Source organism: Apteryx rowi, unplaced genomic scaffold (genome assembly GCF_003343035.1).
Source record: "Apteryx rowi isolate R43461 unplaced genomic scaffold, aptRow1 scaffold_343, whole genome shotgun sequence".
NCBI lineage: Eukaryota > Metazoa > Chordata > Aves > Apterygiformes > Apterygidae > Apteryx > Apteryx rowi.
The window spans coordinates 90,318-113,334 of NW_020449897.1; the positions used below are offsets into that span (position 1 = coordinate 90,318).

Genomic DNA, 23,017 nt, shown 5'->3' on the forward strand with positions numbered 1-23,017 from the left:
ACCTTTTTCCTGCACTCTACAGCAGCAAGGGAGAAGAGGGCATGTAATACTGCTGTGTCAGCCTGGTGCATCTCCTAGCCCAGGGCTATTTAAGCCCAGTGCTGATGATACACAAGATGAACACAGCGAGACAAGAGAAATGAAACAGCTGTCAGAGCAGACTTCCCTTATTTACTCCCTTTGCCTCCTTTATTTTCCCTCATTCTTGGTTTGTCTTATACAAGTGTTTAAACTAGCCCTGCATAAATGGGCGGTTACAGGGTAGGAGATGAATTCGTATTGGATTTTGTAGCCTGTTGCAAATGCTGCATTGTTTTGTTGATTTTATTTTTTATCAACAGATTGTAATTTATGCCTATGCAAAAAAAAAAAAGAAAAATAAATTATATCAAAACTGTTGATAGCCTTTTAGGTGTTTTGCAGGTGCATTTGCTGGTGAGAATGATACACATCCAGCAGATACAGCTATTCTTGTAGTTGTGCAAGATTCCAGCTGTTGCTTTTCTCAAGGTTTTAAATTTCTTTTCTGAAACTTATTGCAGAGCCTATAACCAACAAGTAGTTGCCTCCTGAACGGATAAACCTCCTGCCCTACTCCTACCAAATCCTTACTTTCCAGCATGACCTACTGCTTCTAAACCACCATAAGGAAACAGGCTTGCCTAATGCCAGTTTGACCAAGGAAGTTCAAGCTAACCCGTCAAAGAGGCGTTACCTTATTCACACGTGAACACTGCTAAATATTCACACTGCCTCCAGATTCTAGGTCAGTAGTTTTCACCTTGTGATGTGGCAGTCTCTGGAATGCAAATAGTGCTTGGAAGCACTCTTCCAACCTTGAATTTCTTGGGACACCTAAATCAAACAGCASCATCCTGGAGGACTCAAAATAGGCTTCTTCTTGCAGGGGTCTGGGTCTGTGACAGACCATAGCCATGCAGCAGCTATGACACTGACTCAGCTGCTGCCCCAGCCTTTGGTATCCAGGTTGCAATCCCCATTTACTTTGTGACCATGCTCTGTGTTTGGAGGGAAGGCACAGCTCTTGTGCTAGGGTGAAGTCTTCACTCAGCACTTTTCAGGCATTCCCTGTAGCACTCGCCTCTATCCACCTGGCACAGTGCTTACAACAGGAATTGCTAAGCTTAGAGTTTGTCATGCTGAACACAAAGGCCCAGCTATGGTGCACACTCAATCCATCCCACAGTGCCCAAGACAGTTCTGGATGCCACTCTGTCCTCCACCTTGTCACAGGCAGGAGCTGAACCCAGCTGGGCAGTGAAGAGGCATAAATGAGGCTTGGGTAACAGGCAGGTTGAGGACAAGGCTTGACACAAAGCACAATTAAGGTTAGCTATACATTACTCTTTTCCTTAACACAGAATATAAATTACTCAGCAGCAGGCTGAAAACAGGTGAGAAGGAAGTACTTTATACTCAGATTAAGGAAGTTAACCAGGAGTATAAAAAAATGGCTACAAAAAGGGAAACAGACTGACTCTGGGAGGCAAGGGAAGTCCCACCAGTGTCTACCTGAACAGGATGGGCCAGAGGCAGACTCCACATCAAGGGATTTCCAGCAATTCCTCAGAGGAAGGCCATGCTAGAGGAAGGCTTATTCTGTACYGGACACTGTCCTCACTGGTTCTCCCTGGGAGGAGGAGGGCCACAGAAAAACAGGGTGGGGAGCAGGGGAGGGGGGGCATCAGGTTATATGGACAGCCAATGAAAAGAGATGGGGCACTGGGTGGTGAGGAGCAAGGGCTCAAGTGCAAGCACCCAGGGATAGCAGACACGTTGCTGGAGGTGTGCTCTCCTCCCCATAGGTGCCTGCAATGCCAGATATAGCAGAAGGACAGGGGCTGCATGGACCTTTGGTCTGGCTACCATCAGCTCCCAGGCCAACACTTACCAGTGTTAGGAAAGGCAGGAAAAGCCTTCGTGAACCACTTCTTTGAGATCAACCGAGGAAGCAGGAAAAGGCCAGTGCCAAGCTCTGGAGAGTCCCACTGTATTTACAGAAACAGGTGAGGTGCAGATCACTGTGAGGGCCCACTGAGCACAAGTTTATACAGGCAGTAAAAATGCTGTGCAAAACCTCCATCCTGTAGTAAGACAAAGTGTCTCAGCTGGAGCTGGCCCCAAATGATTTGCTATGGCAGTGCTTTACACACACACAAAGCATGCAGGAGTTCTCATTTCACCACTTCACCGCCAAGAAGCGCTAAACCTTAAGCAAAATAGAAGCTGTAGGGACTGTGCAGAGGATCAACTGCAGCACTCTTGTGGAAGTCACTCCCTTGCCTTCACTACAAATGCAGCCTCCTTTCATATCCAGCAGAGGAGTGTGGTGCCAGACAAGCACTCTGGTTCTGGCTTTCAGTGTGAATGCTGCAAGCACTGGTTATCCAGTGGGACAAAAAGCAACAAGACATATTTTAACTTCAAACAAACTTTTTTAAAATTTATTTTATAGATCACATCAGCCTGAGTGATCTTTGAATGCTGGTCACAAAAGAGAGATCACACCACCTCCTTCACATGAACTGAAGTAAATCCTCTTCTAGTCTCGGCAGTCTCCTTCATTTGGAGCACAAGGAATGGAGAAAGAGAAAACTGCCTGGAGCTCTCTGCTCCCCGCAGAAGCAGAGGGCAGTGAAATCAGATGCAGTTTGATGCTGCTACAGAGCCAGAACATAAATGGACCAAGCCCTCATGCTCTGCTAGCCACACTTCACACCCCCTCACAATGTGGGTGCTATTAGTGTTGTAGCCGCCTATAGTTCCCCCCCAGGAGGGCACTGGTATTTAGGCACATAGCTTGGAAAGGACTGTCTAATCTCCCTACTTCCACCAATGCTCAGTCCACTACAGTCTCTAAGGCAAAGTACTCTCATCTCCAATCCATATTCCTCACCTCTCCCACATTGCTTAATGCTTTTGGAGTGATATACTGGCATCAAGACATGCTCTCTCTCCCCAGAGCCTTACAGCCTATTCTTGCTCAGCTGGTTTTAAAACCCATCTCAAATCACAAGACGAAAGGGAATGAACTCCCTACTTCTGGTAATTGCCACAGAGGGAAACAGGAACAACCCTCTAAAGAGGGGCAGAAACTTTAAAGTCTTCCCCTAATCAAAAGCATTTCATTGGAGGAGACCCTCAAACAAAGAAACTGAGGCTGACTGCACATGCAGTGGAGAGCAACAATTTGCTTATACTACCATCTCCTCCCTCAAGACATTAATACACTCCCATTGCTCACCACAAGCCTGCAGAGGATAAGCCTTGTCCTGCAGGGAGCAAAGTGAAGAGGCAGGGATAGAAGAAAAGAGGTAAGAACAAGCAGGGAATTGATCACTCACAGAGCCTRGGGTTAAAAGACATGATACTGATATCAAGTCAATTCATACAGTGTCCTTGCGGGGCCTTCCTGAAGAAGCCAGAACTTATTTAAAAAAAATAAAATGAAAGTAAGAAAAATTACCACACACTTCCAAAGCTGAAAGTACTTTTTTAAAGTTTGGTACCAATTCATCATTGCCCTCTTTGTCCAAGAGGAGAGATGACAAATCCAAGGTAGGAGTTGTCATGGCATGGTTTGGCCAGTGAGTTCCAGAAGAGAGGTGGGAAATCTTGGAGTAGGCAAAGCTACAGGAAGGTAACATTTGCCTGCTGCCTCTGTTCTGTATATTCCCACCTGTGATCACTGTCCGTCAAGGTGAGAAGGCTCTTCCTCTGACTCAAGGGACRGACTAAGTGTTCCTGCACCATATTCTTAATACTGTTAATTGTGCTGCCACAGCCTTGAGGGGCAGGTAGGATTTGCTCCARTACGCACTGAACAGACAACAGGAAAAGCAGCAGGGTGGAAAGGGGAACAGGATGGGTAAATGACTTCCTATTTAATCCTGTCTCTAATTAAAATCTTAACTGCTCTTAATGTATTTGAAGATATTTGGTATAGGATACGTCAGCTTAAGATCAAGAACTGCTTTCCAGTTTCACTCTTAAACCTTCATCTGATGAATTTCCTTACCTTCAAACTTCAGTCACTACAACATTAAATTAACCCACTTAACAGTTTAAGATGGGGAGAGTCCAGAACATACTTGGCACAGGACCATACAGGTGAGGAATCAATGCCATATGAAGCCATCCTAGGCAACATGTTTTAACACTTGCAAGCCTGAAATTTCAGGTGTTTGACAGCCCCTGGATCTGAGACAGCATATAGGAAAGAGCAGCAAGTCCTCTAGACAGAGTGATATGAGGGAGGAGGGAGGCAGCTAACTGGCTCTTCTCAGTTCTATTCAGACTCTCCTTGCATCTTCATGCACACAAAATATAATAAAAACTAATAAGAATAAAAACTAAGCTCATGATGTAAAAAAAATGTGTTGACAGGGGGAGGAGGAAGGTGTCAGTTGCTCAGTTCTGTGTGTCTTATCACCTTCATTAGCTTATAAGTTATGTTCCTCTCTCATTTCCTTTGGGGAGGAGGGAGGAGATTCTTCTGCAGCAGATCAGCTGGGATGGGTTTTGGTTTAAGCTGCTCTGGATCTTTTGGATAAGAAATGAAGGGAAGGGGAGGAATTCCTCAGAGGGAGGAGGGGTAAGAAATTCAGCAGCCACTGGCAGGAGTCAMACAGGCTCCCTGAGACTTCACTTTATGGCGCTGACCCCCACGTCGCCGGCCTCCTCCTCCAACTTTTGACTGAAAAACAAGAAGAGAAGTTTTAGTGTGCAGTGACTGCTGAATCAGAGTATCAACACAGCAGGAGTTCAAACAGACTATAATGCACATCCAGAAACTATGAGGACACTTCTGACTGATCAGCTTCCTGCCACTGCAGGAAGGAGAAAAGAGACAGACAGACACACCATGAAGTTTGGTCCTTTAAGCTGGACTTGATTTCCCAATGTTCTGAACGCTTAACTCCCACGAGAGCCAGTGGGAGCTGTGAGGCTCAGCATCTGGGAAACTGAGGCCTCGAATTCCCTCAGCTTTGTAGGGAATGGAAGGAGAACCCCCCTGCTCAGGACTCTCTTGCTAACATGACCCTGTTCCCAGACTCAGACCAGCAAGCCCACCATTCTCTTTTGAAGCAGCTGAACAGCTGGTTTGAAATACCTTATTGCCCTCACGGGTGTGGGGCTCTTCATCCAGTGCAGGCTGAGGGGAAGCAGCAAGGAGAGAGAGACAGAGATAAGCAAGAGCAAAAGCAACACAGACTCTGAGGAAGGTATAAAATGAAGCACTGAGAGCAAAATGGGAGCATTACTTACAACCAGGGCGATGATACAAAGACAAGGAGTTGGGGGATCAGAAAGAAACCACAGGCATACGCAAAGGGAGAGAGCCCCTGCCATAGGGCCCTCTTCCAGCAGCTAGCCTGGCTCAAGAAGGTGGTGAGATTTGACAGTGGGCAACAAAGACAGTTAACATTAAGGGGAGGAACACTGACTAAGAAATTAAGTCACTTGACAGAATCAGTTTCTGAACCTTTTGCTTACTAGATAAGTATTCTAAAAGGAGAAGACCACGCAATAAAGCTGATAAAGAGTTCCCAAAGCTTGCAGTTAGAGCCAAGTTCAGACCAGAAAGGCTGGGTATCCTTCTCACACAAGCTGAGAAGTCCTAAGCAGCAAAGCAAATCAGACAAATTTCTAAATATTTAGAGCTAGAAAGAGAAAGGCCTTTCCTTCACCTTGGACATCTCCATCTTGCTTCCTTGAGAAGGCAGATGACCTGTGCCGGATATCACTATTTAGACTGTAGTTTCTCTAGGGTAGGAAGGTTCTATTACTCATGTGGACAGCAGAGTCCCATTCTGTAACTCTGGCTCTTAGATACTTTACTAGTACAGCTACTGGATAGAAAGAGATTGCTCTTTTACTGCAAGGACATTTAAGTAGTGGAACAGGTTGCCCAGAGAGGTTGTGCAGTCTCCATCCTTGGAGTTTTTCAAGATCCAACTGGTAAAACCCTGAGCAACCTGGTCTGACATCATCGCTAACTCTACTTTGAGCAGGAGGTTGGCTTGTCTTCCCACCTGAATTACCTATGATCCTAAGCTGCTAGCTGCTGAAAGGTTGGCTATGAACAGTCATCCAGTCATCAGAGAATCCTGACTCCTGCTGTGAGACTACTCATCTTTCTATTTGTTTCTGTCACACATTGAGTCCCAAGGTGAGGGCAAGGGTGTGAAGGGATAATGTTTATAATTTAGAGCGTCCTTCCCCCAACAGCTGGAAGACAGGATGCAAACAGCTAGGATAGACATGATACTTCCCTCACTTACCRGTGGTTGCAGGGCAGTAGGTGTCAATGGCGCTGCAGCTGTTGAGGGGGCCTCATCCCCAGCTGGTGGGCCCCCAGCTGCTGTCCCAACTGGGGGCACACTATCTTCTCGTTTCGTAAGGGCTCCCTTCTTTGTTGACTGCATCTTTATCTGCTGTGGCTTGGAGTTCATTGGTGAGTTATTGGTGGTCTGGAGTAACTGCATGTTACAAAGAGAGAAGACAAAAGCAGCATTAAAACAGCTGGGGCAGTTCAGCAAGGTTCAGTGTTGCTTTTTAATATAAAGCCTCAAAAGAATTGCTACCAAGAGCCATTAGGAGAACAACACAGGCAGCAGCTGTTCAAAGGAACCTAAGCTGACCCATCAATGAGCCCCTGAGCTGCCCTCAAGAACTCCTGTAGGGCTGCAAGCTCCATTCAGCTGAGGTGATGCTCAACTCTCCATGACATAACTCAAAGGGACTAGCTATGAGCTGTCAGAAAGAGCCCAAGCCCAAGAACTACAGGCATCTGACACAACCCCACCTTCTCATTCTCTCATTCACACCTTCCAAGAGTCATCACACAGCAAAGCACATTGGTCATCTGCAACCCGTGTCAGGGCTGACATTTGTCATCGAAGGACAGCCTCTTCCCTCGATTCTCCAGAGTTGTCCAGATTCTCCTCCTGGCTTCTCAGTGCCAAAAGTAGCTAATGGGCAAAAATTAAACTCTTCAGCCTTTACCTTAGTGATGGTACCCACAGCTTTGGTGCGGCCTTCACGGAAGACCAGCCGCTGGTCTATATGTAAATATTCTGGGGTTTTGATGAAGCGAAAGTGCACTGTGGCTTTGTCCCCTGTCCGCAGGCAGTCCTTGTCCATGCTGAGAATCGTGGCCGTCTGGCGGATGCTGCCACAATGCACTGCAAATGTAATGCACAAAGGCTTTCAACAGCCAGTGCCATTAGTGAAAAAAGCTTCAGACAGACATCTAAGGCAGCTCTTGCTACTTTATAGCTAACAGCATTGAGTATGAAATGAAAAAGTCTACTGTGTACCAAAGACCATATGCGTCACATGGCTGCCTTTTTTTGGTCCTCAACTCCCCCCCCCCCCAAAAAAAAACCAAAACCCAAACACACGTCTAAGCTAGAGCAGTTGCCTTAGAATGAAGACTTTCCTGAGGGACCCTCAACAGAACCCTACACACCTAGCAGCTGGGCTAAAGGAGAGGACCCCAAATGAGTCTCTTAGCACGTGAAGCTGAAGAAGTTCTGCACCACAGAGACCTGGCTCAAACAGGCTCCGGGTACACTTGGAGTCGCAGATCTCCTTTTTACCTACAGCCTACCCTGCTCTTCTCTATCAGCTCCCTGCCCTCTCTCTAACACATGGCTGGGGAAGTTAATACAAGGAACTGTGGCTTATACTCAGGTTGACACAGCCATCAGGAGCAAAATAACTTTAGACTAGAGCCGATGTAAACTGTTACTGCTGGGAAACAAAGAATATTAGACAACAGTGAGACACATACCCATGGCCTGATACCGTGGGCTGATGGTGGTGGGGTGATGGAGTACCAGAATCTCTGCTTCAAACTCCCATGATGCTTGTGGGTTCAGGCGGGGGGACACCATTACCATGCCTTTCCGGATGGAAGAACGCTTGATCTAAAAAGAAGAGACACAAAAGAGCTGAGCGTGTTTCTCCTGGGAAAAAAATTGCTTCTCTTGCTGAGTGCACCCAGAAGGATCCCAAGGGATTTCACAGATATTAACTCATGCCCACCAAAAGGCAAAGCAAGAACTGTTTAGTAGCATGTAACAATGTTATGCATAGGTTGCAAAAATAAAGTTCAGTGAAGTTTCTGAGGAAGTTTTAGTCAGAGTGCTGGGAATGCTGGACACAGAGAGAAGTGTTAACTCACTGCTTTTCTAAAAGCAAAATATGCATTCTGGTTGCACATTACCCAAATAGATGATCTCTCCAAAAGCGCAATGTCCACTAACACAAAGCGATAGGCTTGAACACATGGAGTTTGATATAGCTTAAGCTACATCATCTTAAAATCAGTGCAGCTCCTACTGACATAAGCCTTTCACAAGAGAAATTGCACTAACCTTTGCTAATTTTTAAAATTCAGATCTGGTCCTAACAGTTTAGAACACATGTATTGTAATTATCCTGCCCAGGACACTAATGCAGTTGCAAGCACAGAGGGAGACTTTTCTTACAACACCTCTGTTTTCTTATAGATCTCCAGTGCTATTCCTCATTACCTTGGGCCCCACTGCTATTACTTGACACCAGTCAGGTGGAAGAATCAGGACATGGGACCTACAGAGGGTCTTCATGATTTTATTATGCTGCAAAATGAGACAGCTGAGGTTTGCAGAAGCAGTTTGATTGCAGCTGAACTCCAAGAGCACTCTGAAATTGGGAACATAGTTCCTGTTCTGGGGGACTAGAGCAGAACATCTCACCTTTTTCAAAGCAAATGAGGCAGTCTGGCCTCCGCGCACTTCTTTGACAGGCATCCTCTTGCGGTGGATGGACTTGACAGCAATAGGTAGGAAGTTGCCAAGAGGATCTGGCCCCAGCAGCAGGGTGTCATTTAGCTTGATTAGGCCTCTTAGTGTTGTCCCAGACACAACTGTTCCTACACCCTATGCCAAAAAAGAAACATCAGTAATTGAGGTTAATGAACCATACTAGCAGAAGAGCTCTAGAACTCCCTCTCTAGGCAAGACACACTTCAACTGAAAACACAGAACGGAAAATTCTTCTAACACCAGGCCCCTTACCGGGACAGAGTAAGTATCATCTATCTGGAATTCTGCTGGCTCTTCTTCTCTGTAACTGGTCCGTGGAGACAAGAGATTAAGAAACATCTTCAACAAATCCAGGTTCTCCCCAGTGACATTTGAAATCTGGAAAATGGGGCACATCCTGCAGAGGAAAATTGATGACAAAAGGAGTTAGTTGGCCTTCTTGCCTGGGATTAAAAGTGTAGGGAGACATCCAAAATCTTGGACTGAATTCAATACACAGTGCTAGGAAGGGAGAACCTGGCAAGCAAAGTCAGGTACGCAACATCGCATGTTTGAAACCCTGCAACATTGTCTCTATCTTCCTAATGACATCTAGAAAAAGGTATAAGGATCCAGGATTGAGGGAAGCTGAATACCCTGAAGCAGTTTCTCATTTATGTCTCAAACAGGGGAACACTAGCAGGTCAATCTCAGAATCAACACATTCTCATGCAATCAAAATGCCACAGGGCAAATACAACCTTAACACATCTAGATGATGGGACTCTCTTTCCATATCTTCTCACCCAGTCTCCAAGTAGGACCGAAAGACAAACAACTCTCCACTACTCCCATTACCTCTCTGAACTGAAGTTGGAGGCTGTTACAATGACATCATCCTTGCTCTGAACCAGGACGGGAATCTTCCTGCACCCTGGGGACTTCAGCAGTCGCTGTAACAGCTTCAGAGTTTCTTAAAGGGTGAAATGAACATTGTTAGGGCAGCATCTCCCCACATTACAAATAGCCTTTATTGGGTTTCCCCAAGGGAGACTGGTACTCTTGTCACAAACAGACTGGAGAAGGTGGCTAAATGCGTGTGAGTGAGGCTACGTGTTTGCTGCAGCCAACGTGGGACTTAGGAGACATTCTATCGCTTCATTTTCATTCCAGCTAGCCTGCTGCCAAGTGACACTGTACATGAACAGACATACATGTTTGCATCTACAAGTGCAATACAATAAAGCAGTTTTACAGTTGTCTATTAAGCAGCTTTAAGCAGTTGCAAGAGATTTCTTCTTCCTATAAAGGAGTTCTTATATTAAATTTAACGAAAACCAGCAGCACTCAGAATTGAAGTACTTGAGAACATGTGAACTAGAACTCAGTTTTGCCCGAACAAACCTCAACGCACTTTCCCTGGCAACCAACCTGCCTTAGAAGGTTAGAGAAGCATGGAAGTGGTAAAGATCATCACCACAGACTAGGACAATGCAGGGGGACCAGAACCAGAAATAACTGTTTTGGGACAAATCCCCTGGTTCCCAACTCCGGTTTCTTGCCTCTTTTAAATTTATTTTCTGTTTAAGCCTCATAGCTGACACCCAGCAGGGGCAATATCTGACGCACCAGCAGAAAATAAGTCTTCTGCAAAGAACCTTGCAATAGATGAGGGAAAAAAAGGCTAATAAGCACTTAAAACAGCAAATCATTTATATTCTGCAATTGTCATCCAATTAGATGATTTTTGTGAACTAATGAATGTCTATGGGAAAGTAATGTTTTGGGTACAGAAACACAAACATCTAATCATGCCATCTGGTCTTCACAGATACACTTGAGCCAAATCTTGTGTCTATTTAATTTAAACAGAACATGACACTGGAGTGGCTTCTCCCAAGAGCAACTCTTCTCTCCTCACCCTCAGCCAAACATTCTCCTTCCTTCCTAGTTATTGATCATATGGCCAGGCCTTATATTTATTTGCCAAACATCTATTATAAATAGAGATATTTAGATTATCTTTTGATCACGTGCTTCTGTTTACTAAAACACATTTAGGATTTTTATAAAAATGAACAGAGTACAGACAGCACTGGGAGCATTCACTTTCCTGATTCTCAAGACTGCTACTCAAAATAAGCACTACTTCAAGTAATCACAATATGTTCCTGAAGGTGTAAGAAACAAATCAGTCAGGAGAATTCAAACGTGAGAGTTGATCACAGCCTGCAAAAATGTCAAGTATAAGCAAGGGGCCAATGCTGGGGTTAGAGGTACTGCTTTAACTGGTGCTGAACAAAGCTGTTGCTAGCCCCTGCTGCTCATTGCCATTCCCAGTCTGTGTCCACTTCAGTCCTACTGCCAAAACCCACATATGCAGCTGCTTTGAACCATTTAAGTGCTGGTTGGCTGTTTGGACAGATATGTACATATGCCAGCAAATCTGAGATGCGTCCAGGTGAGCAGGATGTGACCAGCAGCTGAGAGCAGCCACCTCTTCACCTAGCTGCTGCCAGAGAACAAGTCTGATCACAGCTTAAGATCACATTCAAACTGTGGGCAAAGAGAAAAGCAGGAGCTTTCAAATGAACATCCAGAGTATCCCCCCACATTTGGATACCCAGAGACAAAGCAGAACACCGACCCCAAACTTTTTCGTTGCCCAGCTGAGCTCCCCACACCTGGATAATTTGGAAATGATAACTGCAAGGGAACTGCCTTGCAAAATGAGCAGGGGAGAAGGACGGATTCCTAGAAGGTATTTAAGATACAGTCAAAACCAGGCAAAAAGCAATAATTCTCTAATATCTAATATCTAGCAATAATTTCTCAATCCAAGCAGGAGGCAACAGCAAACAGGAGGTAGGAAACACCCTTGAAAGAGCTACATTTACCTTGTAGGATGTTGGCAGGGCACATGTCAATCTTGGTCACCACAACAAAGACAGGAACATTGAGTGCCAGCGCCAGGCCCAAGTGCTCCTTGGTCATCCCAACAATCCCAGCATTACTGCCAACCTACACCAGAAATACAGGATATGGTAAAGCAAATGTTCCTCCTGCAATGAGCTGGGTTACAGAGAAGGTCTTGTGTCATATATGCAGTAGGTTGTGCCTAGGCTGCCGAAGCATCACTGGGACTACACGTACAGACCCAGCTCTTTTCAGCTGCTTTTGGACATACTGGTAGGAGTAGACATGCAGCTAGTAAGGACTCATTTCTCCTCAATTTTAACAAGGTGTTCTGTTTTTTTCCAAGAATCATACATCTTGGATGTCAGTGTGACTGACAATCCTGGGGCACTTTCCTCAGAGTCCTGGCTACATCCCTACAGTGGCTGCTGCTCTCCACCTCTGGAAATTGCTGCCTCTTGCACAGCCCCACAGGGACCTTGCAATAGGAAAGAAGTTGAAGGGTTAGAGCTGTGAACATCATCCTGCTGGTACTAACCATCTTTCTTGCTACATACCATAAGCATGCAGAAGTCAGGCAAGTGGCCGGTCATGCCAAAGACGGTGGTTTTCAGGTACTTTTCATGACCAGCGAGGTCAATGAAAGTTATGACCTTGGTGGACTTCTCACAGATCTTGGTCCATTCCAAGCTGCCACCATGGCTGTCAGGCTTGTTCACCACATTGCCCTCGCTGTCGAAGCCCAGAATATCATTGCCCACACTACTGGTGCGGCCTGATTCAATCTCATGCTTATGCCGGAAGAGTTTTTGCCGAGCAAAGCCTCGGCCATTGTCTAGTTCGCCATGTGTCAGGACACCCAGCAGTGTGCTCTTTCCCGCATCCACATTTCCAACCACTGCTACCCTGGAAGGGAAAGGAAAAAGGAACCTGGTAAAATCTGACACCTGAAAGAAAACACACCACTGGTCCTGCAAATATTTAACTTTATTCTCACCAACATTCAAACAGAGGTTCAAAAACGTTAAATCTTCACAAGCACAGCAGAGATTCTTTAGAGGTTGTTAGTTAACAGGAGAGATCCCAGGCTCTGAATCAAGATTGCAGAAACACATCACTGGTGCCTGGGACACAGAGAGTAGAATTCGGGATTGCTTAATGCTATACACATTATAAATCTCTCCCAATTCCTCATCTCTGCAGTCAAACACATGTAGTCTGCTGATTCAAAAGAAAAGTCTAAATCCCAGCTTGGTCGTCTTAGAATACCTCTGCTTTTTTCATCTTCCTCATGTTGCAATAGCACGAGATACTACAGAAAGCACTGAAATTCAATTGCTCTGTTCCCAGAAAAGGCAAGGCTCATACAACAATGCACCCTTGACCAAGGGAACCACTTTTAGGGGGATAGCCTCTCCTATAGCAGCCTCCTTCCTGTCTCCGATAAAAGTGGCCATTACGACTGTTGGCAAATGTTGGAAAATCCATTCCATTCAGGTCTGGGCAGACTCTTAAACTGCATTATATAAGCTATAAGATGTCCATTAAAAGGTGACTTGGATCACTGCAACCTTGGAATAGAATTGAATCATTAGTCACAAGAATTTTATTCCAGCAGCATGCATACATGCACACACATATACACAGGAGTCCCTGCTGGGATTTAAGCACACAGAAGTTCCCAAAACCATGAAGCTGTCACCCAGACAACAACAGCCCTCAACTAAACACAGGCAAATCTCCACAAACAGTTTGTACACAAAAGAAACAGCAACAACAACAAAAAGATTTAATTAGCAAGGAGTGGTCAAGCTCAATTCCCTTTGTGGGGTGGCTACAACACCCAGACTCCAGTCAGCATTGCTGGCTCAGCATCACTGGCTGCTCACATGGTAAAAATGCAGCCAGGGTGCTGACTAACCCTGTCTCCACCCGGCTCCTCACCTGACCTCCAGGAAGTCGTTGTCACCCACATGTTTCCGAACAAGGTAGTCGCGCACCTTGCCCCCTGCTTCCTGGTGCTCCCGCAGAAGGATCACATCCGCCTCAATCTGCTCTGCCATGCTCTTCAACGTAGCATAGGATGCTTCCATGTCTGCCTCACTCAGACCATATTCAGTCCCATCTAGTAAGAGGTTGAGGAAGCAAAGGACAGACAGTGAGCACCACCTTGCAACAGCCAGCAGCAATTTCATTCTGTTGGGGACTTTCACACTGATCAGGATTTACACATGGACTGGAGGCATCAGCCATGTAAACAGATTAAGCACCCTTCACCCAAGAGAAAAAAGATGATCTTCACTTTAAGTCTTAAAATATATTAGAAAGGCACCATCTTTCATCTAAAAGAGTTTTCTTTACAATTACTACAAATAAAACTTAGGGTTTGGCAAGAAAGATTCATTTCTGTCTAACTTGCTTACTTCACATGTTGAAGGGTGATTTGTGTACAATTTCCTTCATACAGTCAGACAGAAAATCTTCTCTCCCATTGCAACAGAAGAAAAAGCATTAACAAAAGGAGAGTTCTGACTAAAATATCACCATAGTTAACCAGTGGCAGTTGGACCAACTTAAACAGCTTATTTTATAAAACCACATCCCAAGCCCATTTTTCTGCAAGTTTGGCCTGCATAGCAATTTCTTTAGCCCCCACACACCTCAGTTAAAACAATGTTTCTGGCCTTTCTCACCGCTTTCACCCTGGCACCTGAAAGAAATGCTGCCAAGTACACAGGAGGCCAGGAAAAAACAAGGAGCTACTGCTGCCTCTCAACAGCCTTCCCAAGCAAAGAGCTGACAGGCAGGGCAAGCTGGTGGTGACTGCCTAGGCAGCTTAAAGGCTGCCACATCTCTCAGCTGCTCTCCTACCCCAGGTGCTAAGAAGCTGTACAGACTTCATACCAGGATCTCCTCTTTGGGTTAAAAAAAAAAAAAAAAAAAAAAAAAAAAAAAAGTGGAGAAAGACACAGCACCTGGATGACCAGAGCTATTGCTGTGTAGTCATTCGCATGCATGGCTGTGTCATCAGCTGGTAAGCAGTAACTGCAGTTTGCACAAGTAGAGTTGTTGGGCGAGACTGGGAAGTTGTTGAGATGGTGGAGAAAACAAAAGGCACCAGGGTTGGGTCCTGGTTTAGAGAAGTGGAATGAAAAGTAGGGGAAAGAAGAGAGAAAAGAGCTGAAATGAAAGTGAAGGCTCAATGCTGGTGAAGCAGTGAGCCACCCAGCAGTCTTCACTGACCCCACAGTCTTCTGAGTTGGGTATCAGTGATGATCAAAATCATAGACATTCATAGTGAGTGAGAAAGAGACTTTGGCTAGAACATCAAGACTTTTTCCTTTAGGCTATATGTCCCAATAGCCTTGCTCTACAGAAAAGACCCCTATCTTCCTCAAGTATTCAGTAGYCTGAAATGAAGTCAGATGTCTTAGCTCATATTTTAAGAAATAAATGCCTAATTCTAAGTACCTCATCACAACCACCCATCAACCTCCTCATGAGACATCCTAGAAGGGAAAGTACTTGCTAACCCAACTAGCTAGATCTCCCCTGCAGATGTGGTTATCCCAAATGCCAGGGAATCAGACCACACGTGGGAAGCTTGCTTGGATGCAAGAGCATTATACCTGTGATATTGGCTGGGTGACCACTGGGCATCTAATCCTGGCTTCTCTTCTGCATTGGCTGCTTTGCAAGACACCAAGAAAACCCAACAAACACAGTTCTGAGGTAATGTATCTCTCTCCCTCCATTACCTCAGCCAACTCTGGCACTGAAGCCCAGTATTTTGTATTCTTCCCCAAACTTAGTAAATAGTAGAACTCCCGGTCATAACAAATTGATATCCAACAGATATTTAATACATTCAAAACATGCATTTTGCCTTATGATAGCCTTAGACAACTTGTTTTGCATTCAGAAAAGAAACTTCTATTTCTAAGCAAGGCCACGTTCAATATTGTTCATCAGTATCAAATGCAAATATTTGAACTGTGAAAAAGAACAAAGAAAAGGCAACCTGCACTAAACTAGAAAATCTACAAAGGCAAATGACTGCAGTCACCCCCTAGTGAATGTGACATTAAAGGCATCATGCTTAGAAAAGGAAAACCTTCCCATACACAGTACAGAAAAACTAGGAAACACTACCAGAGAAAGTCAGTAGCAGATATTTTGGCCATCTGAAGTATTTCCAATTACCCTCCTGTGCAGTAAAAAAAAGAGTATTGTTATTTTAATGGAGAAGCGAACAAAAGCAGACATAACATGACCTCCATCATATCCAAACTGGTATTGTAATTTCAGATCCTTCACCTTCTCCTGGCATGCCCAGACAACTTATGCCTTATTACAAAAAAGAACTTTATGATTTTATATGAAAAGTATGTACAGCTCTTCCAGATAAGACAGTTGCTGGCAGGAATGGAAAAAGAATCTATCTTATATGTTCTCTTATATTTCATGGAGGTTTCCAAGTTCTTCTGGAACCTACCTTCATCAGCAGTCCAGCTAGATGAACTAGGCTTTTCTCATAACATTGATATTCCCTGTTGTTTTCCAGAGGAAGCTAAACTCACCTGATCCTTGTCCAATGACATAAATTGTCTCCCCACATCCCTCATCGATTCTCTCTGACATCTGCCGGAGCAAACTGTCATACTGCTCTGAAGTTGGACTCACCATCACCAGCTGAAAGATCAAATATTCAATTTGTAGATGTCAAGCAAAGAGTTTCAAAATCAGCTTCAGTCATAAGGACAATCAATCAATGCACTTTACTGAAAAAGGAGGGCTCTTTTTCAAAGATCACTTTCTGTCATTTTTTTTTTAAATAGCAACTTTGCTGACAGCTATTTTTCTGTGACACTGCAAGAGGTTATTTGTCAGAGCTCAGAGTTTGTTTACAATGGAAGATTTACTTCAAAGCAAATAAGAATACTAAGCATCTCATTTTGATGTAATCAATGTTTTAAAGCCACATTTAAGTGAACATCCCACTCTTACATTCGTGTAATACATGTTTCCATGCAAGGGAAACGGAAAGGGTTTTCTTCCAAAAAAAAAAAAAAACCAAAAAAACCCCACAGCTTAGCTAGGTACTCAAACCAGCCTCCACTGCACACTGTGCTGCTGTTCCCCAAAGCATGATGGGACAGCCAGAGGAAGCTAGCCAGACCTCACCATGTAGCACATCTAGGCATCAAAACCTAGAGTGTCTTGCAAGTCTTTCACATACATGATTTCCCCTTTTGTTTTCCAAGTGGACAGAGGAGAAGGAGAGAACACAAATCAGGATTATTTTCAAATTCCTAACAGAACTTTAGGTACTTCACACCACAATGCTGACAGACAGACATATAAAGCAAATTGTACAAGCACAGTCAGACATTTCACCAGTGGAGAGCTGCAGTTTTGCAAGCCAGCAGCTGTGTCACCAACAAGCTTTGACTGCAGTTATTGCAGCAATGACAACTTCCTTGGCCCTTCCCTGCAGATGCATCAAGAGAAAGTGGACAGAAAGAAAGAGGAAAATGAGGACAACAGGACGGTGCTTCAGGAAGGACTTTTCTCCAAACAACCTCTTTCTGTGCAGCACCATTTGTGGCAGAGGGCTGTCAAACAGCTGAAGACACTCGCACAGGGACCTCCACCGAGTCACCACAATGGCAGTGTGGCAGCAGCAAACCAAGGAGACATTCATCACCCATTCAGGATCACATGGCTATTTGCTCTCTGGCTACCTCCATGACTACAAATCTGCTGGCAACCAAGCACCCTGGCACAGCAGTTCAATAGCTGTTGTGATTGAGATCTGTACTGTTGTTAAAAAGGCTCTTTCACTAGCAGTTGCAAAGGCTACCACCTACTGATAGCCCTACAGGCAGGTGTTCCTGTGTCACACTACAACACTCAATGAAATCCATACTTTCACTAGCTGTTCTAACACACACATTACCAAATCAAGACCATAAAGACATATTTCTCTCCATTATGCACCAAGGCCAGTCTGAAATCTGCATTAAATTTTCCTAAAACATATGGTTTACAGCAATTCACAATGTTTACATCTTCAAGCTTGCCCAATATTCTCTACCTAGAGAGCCTGACTTGCTAGCACAGCCACCACAGTGTGCATTCAAGAGGAATTACCTCTACTATCATAGGGGACGAAGCCCTTTATTAGAAGTTATGGGTGTAATAGGACCAAAAAGCCCATACCTACTGCTTAAGCAGCTTTCAAAATTATAGCGATGCATGCATCTGGACAACTGAAGCATAGATAGCAAGTGCTAATTAAAAGGCTCAAGGCAGCCAAAGCAATACTTTCCTCAACTGTTAACAGTCACACAGAACATGCGTGTATCTGCAAGTGCCAGACAGACAGCTACAAAAGAGACAATTGCCTTCACATACCTACTTTAGATGCATGCCCTATCTAAGGCTTTGAATTACTTGACATGGTCTGCAAAACACTAGGGGCAACAAGGCAGTCTGATCTGCAATGCTACATAGTCTCTCTCTTTGATGGTACAGAGGATTGGGTTTTGCCTTTATTAGTTTTTTTTTTTTTTTTTTTTTTTTTTTTTTTTTTTTAAAAAGACCACTGGATGTAAATTTACTGAGAGGAAAATCAGCAACGATTTAGAGGCTTGATCAGGACAGGAATGGGAGCCTGTGTGTTGACATGCAGGGCTTGTTTTGCCTAGTGAGCACTTTCAAGAATTCCTAGAAGCACAGGAGACAGGCTCACTGCTTAGGCTCATGCACAAGCATTGTTCAGGGACACAGGAGGATCTACTGAATAGGTTCTTGTATTCATAAAGATCAATAAAATAACAGAGGGTTCATCACAGGCACACTTTAACTTCAGTTTCTTCAAGTCTGAGCACCAGCTTCATTCTTCTGAGTTCAAATGCTTCAGCAGTGAGAGTGGGCAGGGCGTTGACTAAAATACCAGGGGCATTTCAGCTGAGCAGCTCACTGCAGCCTTTCTTCATGATGCCAGGCAGGAGGGCTGGGGGCTGAAACAGCATGGCATCCGTGCATGTTCAGCTTGCACAGATCAGAATTCTGCTCCCCCACCCTGTTGCTTTCACTGCCATGCAGGAAGGTGCTGCACAGGTGTTCCTGTGGCAAACTGTTGTCCCTAACAGCAGAAGTCCTCCGAAGCCTACCCTGAGGCCGATGAAGCTTGCAGCTGATGTGATTTAGTGGGATGTCAAGAGAAGGATGTGCAGAACAAGTAGCAGCTTTCATGGATCGCACCTTCCAATGCTGTTCAGTATTCCTAAGAGCTGCCTCTGCATCTCCCCAGCCATTTCTACATTTTTCCTAGGTCACTGCAAGACCTTATTTGCTGTTTTGAAGATCCCTTTCCTCCAGCTCCCTGGACAGTGGGAGCCTGTTCTTTGCCAACTCCTTGGTGAGAGAGAGGCCCTCCATCTTGACCTCTCTGTTTTTTTGCTTTTCACCTTTGAGAAATCCCCTCCATGCTTGCACTACGTATTCTTGTTTTTCAGAGGTTTTCAAAGTCAAAATTTTTCGCTTTTGTTCTTTCAACTTTGCCAGGCATTGAGCAGTTAACAGTAGGAGCCATGTGGGTCTAGCAACCTCAGATTTCCTATAGGGTAAAAAAGTAACAACAAGTTATTGTTTTATTCTCATAATAGCAGCAGGAAAAAATGTCTTAAGTTTGATGCCATTTCTAAAGTCCCTTCCCAGTCTCTGGGGAGAGGAGACTTTTCCCACCTTTCCTCGGATTAGCTTTGGGACTGACACAGGGGAAACTCCATATATCAGAGACGGGTAGAAGCTACAGGCTGTCAGCTGTCTGAGCTTACTCCAGAAGGCAAGCTGGACTGTGCCATTCTGAACTGCTCATCAGCAAGGAAGTGGCCACAGTATTAATTAACAGCAATTTCAAGACACCAATGAGACCAAGCTAAGGTTATATCAGCACTTCTGCAGGCAGTCCTAGCAAAAGATGCATTCCCTCTCTGTGAGGGAGACAACAAACTATTTCTAAAGTCTAAGGGCAAACCAAACACTGTGTGCTCAGTAGTGCTGATGTTTGTTGGAATGATCCCTCCTGACATTTTGCATGGCTGGAAGGCCATCACCTTGGGAAGTTAGGGGAAAAGCAACCCTGTGTTTTGCAATATTTCAGTCTCCCATCCACACCTTCTGTAATGTAAGATTTTGCTTCCTATTTCCTGTGGACACACATATGTCAAGTGCTATTCATGTTTTGTAGTCAGTGTAGACCTAATATAAGTAAAAAACATTTGTGCCTCACTAATAGCTCTGCATGATATGTTTTTGATCTGAAGGTTGATTATTACTGCAGTGTATTTTTACTGAAGGGAAAACAAACACCCATTAAGATCAATGCGATAATGAATTTGTGCTGATGAATGGAATTGTTTGCTTGATCAACCGACATGGTGTAGTTGATAATAGAATCCGAAAGTGTTCTTCTCTAAAAAGAGCACACCTTACAATGAAAGCATTGGGAAGTTGGGGRCAGGGGGAGGAAACAGGAGGCAGGACTGGCAGAAAAGTATATAACAGAGTGGTGGTGGGTCACACCAGGGCAGAAGAAACAGCTAGCAAACAAACTGCGGTGGGAACCACTGTTTTAAGCAAAAAGCAGAGGGCAGCAATTCAGCTGGGAAGACAGAAAAGATAATGGGGAGAGGGGAGAAGAGGGAGGGGGAGGAGGAGGCCAGGTTAGCTATTGCATTCTCACCATATGGGATTGTTGTTTTGAGCACAGAGCAGGAGACTAACTTGGAGAGATGGGGCAGAGCTCATGGGGTCTTAGCTCTCATCCAAGATGGGGATGAATGAGAGCTCCAGGAAAAAGACTGCAGGTGTATACTGCCATAGGGAGCACAAATAACTTGCAATAAAGCAGAACTGCTTACCTGTCACCTCCACAGCACCTGCAGATTTCTAGGAATGGAAGACGGGCTGACAACGCAAGTGGTGTTTGTGGGAGAAAAGCATCCGCCTCTCTTCTTCGCAGAGTTTTGGGCAGGTTCCTGGCTGTCAACAATCAGTGACACAGTCCTCAGAGTCCTCCTGTGCCCTCTTCCGCATCAGCCACATCCAAGATAAAGCACAGGTCGATATTGGCATCCTGTATCAAAATCTTGTCCAGCTCATTAAGACATGAACAGGTGGCTCAATAGATACTGCAGGTTTGATTTCTGTCCTTTACTGTCTTATAAGACATCTTCATAATGTTTGTTTTAACACAGCACCACATTGTAAAAATATTTCATTCATCCACACATTTCTACATCCACACACCAGACTTCCCCTCTCTTTGCTTCTCCGCAGAGGGAAAGAAAATCCAGGACTTTGAAACAACTCCAGCTAGAAGCATGAAGAGGAGGGATGGCAGAGAACTAGAAGGAAACACTAGCTATACTAACTTCTAAAGCACATAATTACAAGTGGACAAAATCAAGCTGTTGGGAAGCTTCAGAGCAGTACACGGCATCAGGATAATGCAAACCCTTGGCAGCAAAGGGCAAACTGTTAGAGAGACCAGCCAATTGGGACAAAATATAAGGCAGCTGGAAGACCATCAGTGTTGTTCGTGGCAGGCTTCGGCATGCACATATTACTACAATGCACCTTCCCACAAGATGGAAGTGAAAGCAATTCTGACAGAAACAAGACCATCACACAGTTTTGTCATTTGGATCCTAGCACAGAACTGTATAATGTGGACAAACCTTTTTGTGTCGCTGCAGCCTGGCTTGCAAGAGTAAGGCACCCTTGCCGCTGAGCCCTTGTGCTCAAAAGTTACAAGCTCTGACCTGCTTTTAAGATTGTGAAGAAAGCCCGGGGAACTAGCACAACTGGCACAAAAGATAACTAAAGAGATTCAGCGTAAAGGAAAAATGTTAGTGAGATGTTAAAGCAGCTGTCAGCTCCAAACCCTGCACTTTTTAAGAGGATGCAACACCCACTGTAAGTGCTTCCCCAGGGGGCCGAGGAGGGGAAGGAGCAGGGAGAGGAGCCAGGCAGCACCCTGCCTTCCCGGCCAGGGAGCAGCTCGCTTCCAGCACTGTTCCCAGCTCAACTTTTTTTTGCTTTTCCCCCCTCCCCACGGCGCCAGGCTCCGCGGGCCGGCTCTGCCCTCCGCCCCAGCCCGGAGAGAGGGCTGCAGGCACCCCGCGGCGCCTGGCTTCACCCCCGGGCCCCCTCCGCGGGGGGCCCGGCGGGGGCGCGCAGGCAGGGGGATGCGCGGCCCCGCACCGCCCCCCGAGGCGGGGGGGGCGCGGAGGGGAGGGACAGGCCGACAGGCCGCCCCGCTCCCTCCACCGGGGGGGCAGCCCGGGGCGAGGCGGCGGGGCGGCCGCCGGCGAGAGGGAAGAGCGGGGCCCGGCGGGGCGGCCGCCGCCGCCCGTCCCGTCCCCCCGCCGGGCCTACCTTGCTGGTGAGGTCGATCTCGGGCTCGCCGTTGAGCGCCTCACCGTCCTCGGCGTCGAAGGCGGCGCGGAGCGGGCAGGCGGCCGCCGCGATGCGAGGCCCCCCGCCCGGCGAGCCGGGCTCCGGGGCGAACATGCAGGCCGGCACCGGGGAGCCCCCCATCGGGGATCGGCTCCGCTCCGCCGCCGCCATCTTCCCTGTCCTCCTCCTCCTCCTCCTCCTCCTCCTCTCCCCCCCCGCCCCGGGAGGCGCGGCCGCCCCGCCCCCAGCCCGCCAAGGCGGCTCGCGGAGGATTCGGGCGCGCCCAGCCAATCACCGGCAGGAGAAGAAGGCAATTAGCCTGTAGCCATGACAACGGTGGGCGGGACCGCGGCTATTCATAAGGAGGGCCACGCCCCCGAGAAGCGCGCGAAGCCAATGGGAGGCCCGCTGCCAGCTCAACTTGTTTTACACACACACACACACACACACACACACACACACACACACACACACACACACACACACACACACACACACACACACACACACACACACACACACACACACACCCCACCCCACCCCACCCCACCCCACCCCACCCCAGAGTTCTCTCGACGTGGCCGGCGCTTCCTGCCCAATAGGAGAGCAGGCTCTCATGACAAGCAACCCCAACAGCCAATCAGACAAGAAAGATCAAGCGACGGGGTGGGACTAAGCATCTCTTTAAGGTGGGCTGGGCGTGCCCTTGTAGGCGGGTACTCTCCCGTGCTGGCCAATAAGAAAGAGGTCATTTTTTTACGGACAACTGTGTGAGCCAATAGCATGAGAAGAAAGCGCGGCCGAGGTCTGCGGAG

The 23,017-nt window shown here is 46.1% G+C and overlaps 1 protein-coding gene across 6 annotated transcripts; it reads right to left on the bottom strand.

Annotated features, from left to right (window-relative positions):
- Positions 1-34: 34 nt before the first annotated feature.
- GTPBP1 (GTP binding protein 1) lies at positions 35-22,395 on the bottom strand. Of its 6 annotated transcripts, none has more exons than XM_026072493.1 (12): positions 22,182-22,395; positions 16,313-16,424; positions 13,677-13,857; positions 12,290-12,638; positions 11,714-11,837; positions 9,675-9,789; positions 9,090-9,234; positions 8,769-8,951; positions 7,820-7,955; positions 7,030-7,208; positions 6,306-6,503; positions 35-4,717 (listed from the first exon to the last, which is right to left on the bottom strand). In XM_026072493.1, exons 1-12 carry the CDS (start codon positions 22,371-22,373, stop codon positions 4,625-4,627), a joined length of 2,007 nt encoding a protein of 668 aa, XP_025928278.1. In that variant the 5' UTR covers positions 22,374-22,395; the 3' UTR covers positions 35-4,624. The 6 variants fall into 6 exon arrangements, 5 of the variants coding, with proteins under 5 accessions (XP_025928278.1, XP_025928281.1, XP_025928280.1 ...); XM_026072496.1 differs by lacking the exon at positions 22,182-22,395 and adding an exon at positions 20,663-20,812; XM_026072495.1 differs by lacking the exon at positions 22,182-22,395 and adding an exon at positions 18,150-18,286.
- Positions 22,396-23,017: the final 622 nt, after the last annotated feature.